Source organism: Nematolebias whitei, chromosome 9 (assembly GCF_014905685.2).
Source record: "Nematolebias whitei isolate Nwh7 chromosome 9, NemWhi1, whole genome shotgun sequence".
Lineage (NCBI taxonomy): Eukaryota > Metazoa > Chordata > Actinopteri > Cyprinodontiformes > Rivulidae > Nematolebias > Nematolebias whitei.
Genome location: NC_056506.1, coordinates 20,788,733 through 20,797,400, shown reverse-complemented (window position 1 = coordinate 20,797,400; position 8,668 = coordinate 20,788,733). Strand labels below are relative to the sequence as shown.

Sequence of the window (8,668 nt, the reverse complement as noted above, 5' to 3'; positions counted from 1 at the left end):
TCTTATGCTAAAACTATTGTTTTCCCCATATAGGCTAAGCAAGAGCAACTCACAATTCAAGTGATGCTACCTCATGTTAAAAGTAAAACAGCAAGTTTCAGTTCTACCATAATAATACCCATTATATTCTCTTTCTCATAAGTGGCTTTACATGGCAAGTAAGTAGTATGCTTTGGTGGGCAGAAGGGGTGTAACTCTCATCTGATTTACAGAGGCTATGGCTTTGTAAAGTTTGGGGAGGAGAGCGAGCAGAAGAAGGCCATTGATGAGTGCCAGGGTACGGTGCTGGGAGGAAAACCACTCAGGCTCAGTATCGCTGTAGCAAAAAGGTAAGATAGAAACAATTGTAAATTGTGAGTGAACAAAAAGAGTGCTAGTTGTAATATGAAGGGAAGAATCTGAAGTTCTGAAATCAATCACTTCTCTTGAAGCTTTTGATACTAAAATTAACCAGAATGAACGGTTTACTTCCTGCTGTGCTGCTTGGGTGTCAAGCATATACATTAGAATATTTTAAAGTTTTAATTGTTGTCGATTAATGTCACAATTGATGAAGTCGTCCCCTGCCCATAGGGGAAAAGTATGATAATATTAAAACTATTAAAAACTTTCAGTGTGGGTTTTGCATCTAAAAACGGGAAAAATGCTAGCGTTGAATGCAAACTAAGTACTTACTAAACAGATATTCAAATTTTCTTAAGACTTCCAAAAATGATTAGTGCATCTGTAATTGGGATGTACCATCATTTCTAACTATACCACACATTTTAGATAGTCCATATCAACAAAGTCCATGCTCCATAATCCAGGTATACAATCCCAACAATTTTCAGTCAGGTCATCTGGACAGTTTTTTCTTTGTGCTGAAACATTTCACCTTCCATCCAGAAGGCTTCATCAGCCAAGGAAATACACAACATCTAACTGATTCTTCCCCCAACAGCTTACTCCAAAGTGGAACAAATCAAGTGTATTGGTGCTTAGATAGTCTCTTTGGCACGCCCCCTCCTCCGGTGCCGGCCCTCTTCCTTGTCGACAGTCATGTCAAACTGGTTCAAAACCAACAAAGTCCATACTCAACAATCCAGGTATACAATCCAACAATTTTCTGTCAGATCATCTGGACATCCATCCATTCTCTTCCGATTATCCAAGGTTGGGTCGTGGGGGTTGCAGCCTAAGTTGGAATGCCCAGACTTCCCTCTCCCCAGCCACTTGGGCCAGCTCCTCCAGGGGAATCCCAAGGCGTTCCCAGGCCAGCCGAGAAACGTAGTCGCTCCAACATGTCCTGGGTCTTCCTCTGGGTCTCCTCCCAGTGGGACGTGCCTGGAACACCTCACCAGAGAGGTGTCCAGGAGGCATCCTAACCAGATGCCTGAGCCACCTCAACTGGCTCCTTTTGATGTGGAGAAGCAGCGGCTGGCTCTACTCTTGAGTCCCTCCTGGATGACGGAGCTTCTCACCCTATCTCTAAGGGAGAGCCCAGACACCCTGCGGAGAAAACTAATTTTGGCCGCCTGTATCCGTGATCTCGTTCTTTCGGTCACAAGCCAAAGCTCGTGACCATAGATGAGGGTGGGAACGCAGATCGATTGGTAAATTGAGAGCTTTGCCTTTTGACTCAGCTCTCTCTTCACCACGACAGACCTGTACAGCGCCCGCTTCACTGCAGACGCTGCCCCTATCCGCCTATCGATCTCACGCTCCATTTTTCCCTCATTCATGAACAAGACCCCAAGATACTTAAACTCCTCCACTTGTGGCATGACCTCCTCCCCGACCCGGAGAGAGCACTCTACCCTTTTCCGGGCTCAAGACCATGGCCTCGGATTTGGAGGAACTGATCCTCTTCCCGGCCGCGTCACACTCGGCTGCAAACCGCTCCCGCGAAAGCTGTAGATCACGACCTGATGAAGCCAATAGGACCATATCATTGCAAAAATCAGAGAAGTGATCCTAAGGTCACCAAAACGGATCCCCTCAACACCTTGGCTGCACCTAGAAATTCTGTCCATAAAAGTTATGAACAGAATTGGTGACAAAGGCCAACCTTGGTGGAGTCCAACTCTCACTGGAAACGAATCCGACTTACTGCCGGCAATGCGGACAGAGCTCTGACACCGATCGTACAGGGACCTAACAGCCCGTATCAAAGGGCCTGGTACCCCATACTCCCGGAGTATCCCCCACAGGGTTCCCCGAGGGACGAGGTTGAACGCCTTCTCCAAGTCCACAAAGCACCAGTAGACTGGTTGGGCAAACTCCCACACACCCTCCAGGACCCTGCTGAGGGTATAGAGCTGGTCCAGTGTTCCACGACCAGGACAAAAACCGCACTGCTCCTCCTGAATCTGAGGTTCGACTATCCAACGGACACTCCTCTCCAGAACCCCTGAATAGACCTTACCACGGTGGCTTAAGAACGTGATCCCCCTGTAGTTGGAACACACTCTACAGTCCCCCTTTTTGAATAGGGGGACTACCACCCCAGTCTGCCAATTCAGGGGAACTGCCCCCGATGTCCACGCAATATTGCAGAGCCATGTAAGCTAACACAACCCCACAACATCCAGAGCCTTAAGGAACTCTGGGCGAATCTCATCCACCCCTGCGACCCTGCCACTGAGGAGCTTTTTAACCACCTCGGTGACCTCAGCTCCAGAGATTGGAGAGCCCGACCCAAAGTCCCCAGGCTCCGCTTCCTCAGTGGAAGACGTGCTGGTGGGATCGAGGAGGTCTTCAAAGTATTCTGCCCACCAACCCACGACATCCCGAGTTGAGGTCAGCAGCACACCACCTCCACTATAAATAGTGTTGGTGGCGTACCGCTTTCCCCGCCTGAGACGCTGGATGGTGGACCAGAATCGCTTCAAAGACATACGGAAGTCATTCTCCATGGCCTCTCCGAATTCCTCCCACGCCTGAGTTTTTGCCTCAGTGACCACCCGAGCTGCATGCCGCTTGGACTGCCTGTACCCATCAGCTGCTTCCGGGGTCCCATAGGCCAAAAAGGCCCGATAGGACTCCTTCTTGAGCCTGACAGCATCCCTCACCGCCGATGTCCACCACCGGGTTTGAGGGTTACAGCCGCGTCAGGCACTGACAACCTTGTGGCCACAGTTCCTATAAGCCACCTTGACAATAGAGGCACGGAACATGGCCCACTTGGACTCGATGTCCCCCGCCTCCTCTGGAACATGTTCAAAGCTCTCCTGAAGCTGGGAGTTAAATCTCCATCTCACGGGAGACTCTGCCAGACATTCCCAGCAGACCCTCACAATACATTTGTGTCTGCCAGGTTTGACCAGCATCTTCCCCCACCATCGAAGCCAACTCACCGCCAGGTAGTGGTCAGTGGACAGCTCCGCCCCTCTCTTCACCCGAGTGTCCAAGACTTGCGGCCACAGATCAGATGAGATGACAACAAAGTTGATCATCAAATTGCGGCCTAGGGTGGCCTGGCGCTACGAGCCCATATGGACACCCTTATGCTTGAACATGGTGTTTGTTATGGACAATCCATGACGAGCACAGAAGTCCAATAACAGAACACCACTCGGGTTCAGATCAGGGAGGCCGTTCCTCCCAACCACACCCCTCCAGGTCTCACTGTCATTGCCCACATGAGCACTGAAGTCCTCCAGTAGAACAAGGCAGTCCCCAGGAGGCACACTCTCCAGTACCACCTCTAAGGACTCCAAAAATGGTGGATAATCTAAACTGCTGTTTGGCGCATAAGCACAAACAACAGTCAGAACCCATCCCCCCACATGTAGGCAGAGGGAGGCTACCCTCTCATTCACCGAGGTGAACTCTAACGTACAGGCAACAAGATGGGGGTGCAACAAGTATGCCCACTCCTGCTCTGCGCCTCTTGCCAGGGGCAACTCAAGAGTGGAAGTGTGTCCAACCTCTCTCAAGGAAACTGGTTCCAGAGCCATGTGTCGAGGTGAAATCAACTATTTCTAGCCGGAACCTCTCAACTTCACACACCATCTCAGGCTCCTTCCCCACCAGAGAGGTGACATTCCACGTCCCACTAGCCAGCTTCTGTAGCCGAGGATCAGACCACCAAGGTTCCCGCCCTCGGCCACCACCCATCCCACATTGCACCTGACTCCTTTGGCCCCTCCCACAGGTGGTGAGCCCATGGGAAATAGGACCCACGTCTCCTTTTCGGGCTGTGCCCGGCCGGGCGTTATGGGTAAAAGCTCAGCCACCTGGACAATTTTTTTTTTTTTTTTTTGTGTGTGTTAAAACGTTTCACCTTCCATCCAGAAGGCTTCATCAGCCAAGGAAACACACAACACAAAAGTGATTCTTCCCTCAACAACTTACTCCACAGTGGAACAAACCAATTGTCTGATGAAGCCTTCTGGATGGAAGGTGAAAGGGGTCAGCCCAAAAAAAAAAAGAAACTGTCCAGATGACCTGACTGAAAATTGTTGGATCTGTCCATATCCTTCTGCATATATTTACTAAAACTAAAAATAGAATATAAGAATAAAATATATACTTAATATAATTTAAAACTACAAATGACTGTACTGACATTTCTGTCTGGATGACTCAGAGGGAGTAAATGCTCTTGGTTTTCAACTACAGTTCCCCTCACATTTATAAAACTTTGCTTCATTTATTGTTTTGCAGCCAGAAAACCCCCAGCTACCCAGGGGTCCAGGGCCAGAGTTACCATAACAACTACAATCAGACACCGTCCAATTATTACGGCAGTCAGGGGGATTATTACTCTCAGTGGGGCGGCTATGACCAGTACAGTGGCTACAACAGCGGCGCCTATGGGAGTGGATACAACAGTGGCTACAACAGCTACAACAGTGGCTACGGCTATAATTATGGGCCCTATGGATACCCCCCACCAGGCCACATGATGCCACCGCCTCCCGTGGGGATGCCACCGATGACCGCCGACATGACAGGAGCTGTAGCGGTAAGATCTGTGAAGCTCTAATTAAAAGTGTGGAGGACTTTCTCCTTCAGTAACTCTTGTGTTTCTCCTGCAGACCCAAGAGCAGACTAAAGATGACGAGGACGATAACGTAGAAGGTGAAACCTTGTTTACACTGGAATCGTTTTTATAATCAGAGTGAATTCTGTTGACTGAAAAATCATTGATTTTTCTAAACAAATCTGGAAAAAAAATCCATCCATCCATCCATCCATTTTCTTCCGCTTATCCGGGGTCGGGTCGCAGGGGTAGAAGCCTAAGTAGGGAGGCCCAGACTTCCCTCTCCCCAGCCACTTGGGCCAGCTCTTCCGGGGGAATCCCGAGGCGTTCCCAGGCCAGCCGAGAAACATAGTCCCTCCAGCGTGTCCTGGGTCTTCCTCTGGGCCTCCTTCCGGTGGGACGTGTCCGGAACACCTCACCAGGGAGGCGTCCAGAAGGCATCCTAAACAGATGCCCAAGCCACCTCAACTGGCTCCTCTCGACGTGGAGAAGCAGCGGCTCTACTCCGAGTCCCTCCCGGATGATCGAGCTTCTCACCCTGTCTCTAAGGGAGAGCCCAGACACCCTGCGGAGAAAACTCATTTCGGCCGCTTGTATCCGAGATCTCATTCTTTCGGTCACAACCCAAAGCTCGTGACCATAGATGAGGATGGGAACGCAGATCGATCGGTAAATTGAGAGCTTCGCCTTTTGACTCAGCTCTCTCTTCACCACGACAGACCTGTACAGCGCCCGCTTCACTGCAGACGCTGCACCTATCCGCCTATCGATCTCACGCTCCATTTTTCCCTCATTCGTGAACAAGACCCCAAGATACTTGAACTCCTCCACTTGGGGTAGGACCTCCTCCCTGACCCGGAGAGGGCACTCTACCCTTTTCCGGCTCAAGACCATGGCCTCGGATTTGGAGGAACTGATCTTCATCCCGGCCGCATCGCATTCGGCTGCGAACCGCTCCAGCGAAAGCTGTAGATCACGATCTGATGAAGCCAATAAGACCACATCATCTGCAAAAAGCAGAGACACAATCCTAAGGCCACCAAAACGGATCCCCTTAACACCTTGGCTGCGCCTAGAAATTCTGTCCATAAAAGTTATGAACAGAATCGGTGACAAAGGGCAACCTTGGCGGAGTCCAACTCTCACCAGGAACAAGCCCGACTTACTGCCGGCGATGCGGACCAGGCTCTGACACCGGTCATACAGGGACCGAACAGCCCGTATCAAAGGGCCCGGTACCCCATACTCCCAGAGTACCCCCCACAGGGTCCCCCGAGGGACGCGGTCGAACGCCTTCTCCAAGTCCACAAAGCACACGTAGACTGGTTGGGCAAACTCCCACGCGTCCTCCAGGTCCTGCTGAGAGTGTAGAGCTGGTCCAGTGTTCCACTTCCAGGACGAAAACCGCACTGTTCCTCCTGAATCCGAGGTTCGACTATCCGATGGACCCTCCTCTCCAGAACCCCCGAATAGACCTTACCAGGGAGGCTTAAGAGCGTGATTCCCCTGTAGTTGGAACACACTCTTCGGTCCCCCTTTTTGAATATGGGGACCACCACCCCGGTCTGCCAATCCAGGGGAACTTCCCCCGATGTCCACGCAATATTGCAGAGTCGCGTAAGCCAACACAACCCTACAACATCCAGAGCCTTAAGGAACTCCTGGCGAATCTCATCCACCCCTGGGGCCCTGCCACCGAGGAGCTTTTTAACCACCTCGGTGACCTCAGCACCAGAGATTGGAGGGCCCAACCCAGAGTCCCCAGGCTCCGCTTCCTCAGTGGAAGATGTGCCGGTGGGATTGAGGAGGTCTTCAAAGTATTCTGCCCACCGACCCACAACATCCCGAGTTGAGGTCAGCAGCACACCACTCCCACTATAAACAGTGTTGGTGCCGTACCGCTTTCCCCCCTCGACCTCGAACTCCTCCCATGCCCGAGTTTTTGCCTCAGCGACCACCCGAGCCGCATGTCGCTTGGACTGCCGGTACCCATCAGCTGCTTCCGGGGTCCCACAGGCCAAAAAGGCCCGATAGGACTCCTTCATTCTGACAGCATCCCTCACTGACGGTGTCCACCATCGGGTTCGAGGGTTGCCGCCACGACAGGCACCGACAACCTTGCGGCCGCAGCTCTGGTAAGCCGCCTCGACAATAGAGGCACGAAACATGGTCCACTCAGACTCAATGTCCCCCACCTCCCTCGGAACATGTTCAAAGTTCTCCCGGAGGTGGGAGTTGAAACTCCGTCTCACAGGAGACTCTGCCAGACGTTCCCAGCAAACCCTCACAATACGTTTGGGTCTGCCAGGTCTGACCGGCATCCTCCCCCACCATCGGAGCCAACTCACCACCAGGTAGTGATCAGTTGACAGCTCCGCCCCTCTCTTCACCCGAGTGTCCAAGACATGTGGCCGCAGATCAGATGAGACGATGACAAAGTCAATCATCGAACTGCGGCCTAGGGTGTCCTGGTGCCAAGAGCACATATGGACACCCTTATGCTTGAACAAGGTGTTCGTTATTGACAATCCATGACGAGCACAGAAGTCCAGCAACAGAACACCACTCGGGTTCAGATCAGGGGGGCCGTTCCTCCCAACCACACCCCTCCAGGTCTCACTGTCATTGCCCACATGAGCATTGAAGTCCCCCAGCAGAACAAGGGAGTCCTACTAGGGGCATAAAGCCCCTGACAGCATAGCTCCTAGGATCAATGGGACACTCAAACCCCTCCACCATGGTAAGGTGGCAGCCCAGGGAGAGAGAAAAAATCCCTGTAAAATATAAATGTATTAATCTGTACTGGTGTAATTTGGTGCTCTGATTTTTTTCAGTGTGAAATTGAGTAATGAGGAGGCAGATGTGGCTTTAAGCTGAATCTGATGTTAGAGGGGTTCTTCATTTGATTACTCTTTTTGCTGTTAACACGATAGAAGTGCTGTGAACTAATGATGTTTTTAAATCTTTGTTTGGTGACATTTACCAGAACCCATCCCTGAATGTGACGTGGAGCTGTGGAACAAAGAATTTATGCAGCGAAGTGAAGAGCTTTACGATGCAATGACTAACTCCCACTGGGAGCCGCTGGACTCTGTCGACTCCCCCATCCCCACTTCCTCTTGATGTTTTTTTCCACTTTCCCCCAACCCTTTTAAAAAACAAAGTTTTTATACTTCCATATTGACACCTTATAAATGTCAGCAGGAGTTTAATGCCTCTATATTAGCTGTAAGTATAGAAATTATTTTTTTTCATTTAGCCTTTATTTATCCAGGTTAGTCTCATTGAGCCACGAGAACTCATTTTCAAGAGAGACCTGTTTATGGAGCATATGGTGGGGGCTAAGGGCCTTGCTCATGGGCCCAGAGTGGGGCGAATGAGGGTGGGGGCAAGTGTGGGTGTTTCACCTACCCCACCCACAATTTTGATGTTGTCGGGGCCGGGGCGTGAACCGGAGATCCTCGGATCACAGGCCCACCTCTCTAACTTCTGCGCCACCAATACTTGTTCCGCTGCAAATACTGCATAGACGTTCACTGTCTTGTCTTGTTTATCATGATGGTAACAAACAGGAAGTTAGTCATTGCTCAGTGCAATTAGTCTGGATTAGATAGTCTCTGATACATCAGAACCACCTGTAAGTGCTGATGCTGACTGTTGCATTTTACACGTAGCAATGAGGGACAAACAGTCCAGGTC

The 8,668-nt window shown here is 50.8% G+C and overlaps 1 protein-coding gene across 1 annotated transcript in view; it reads left to right on the top strand.

Moving 5' to 3' along the window:
- LOC119414460 (tRNA selenocysteine 1-associated protein 1-like) overlaps positions 1 to 8,240 on the top strand; it is a gene marked incomplete at its 5' end in the record, with an annotated part of 8,707 nt that extends 467 nt beyond the window's left edge. Inside the window, 4 exon segments of the mRNA XM_037681550.1 lie at positions 213 to 329; positions 4,651 to 4,951; positions 5,025 to 5,067; positions 7,956 to 8,240. Of these exon segments, the coding sequence (XP_037537478.1) occupies positions 213 to 329; positions 4,651 to 4,951; positions 5,025 to 5,067; positions 7,956 to 8,092 (598 nt within the window).
- Between the last annotated feature and the right edge of the window lie 428 nt (positions 8,241 to 8,668).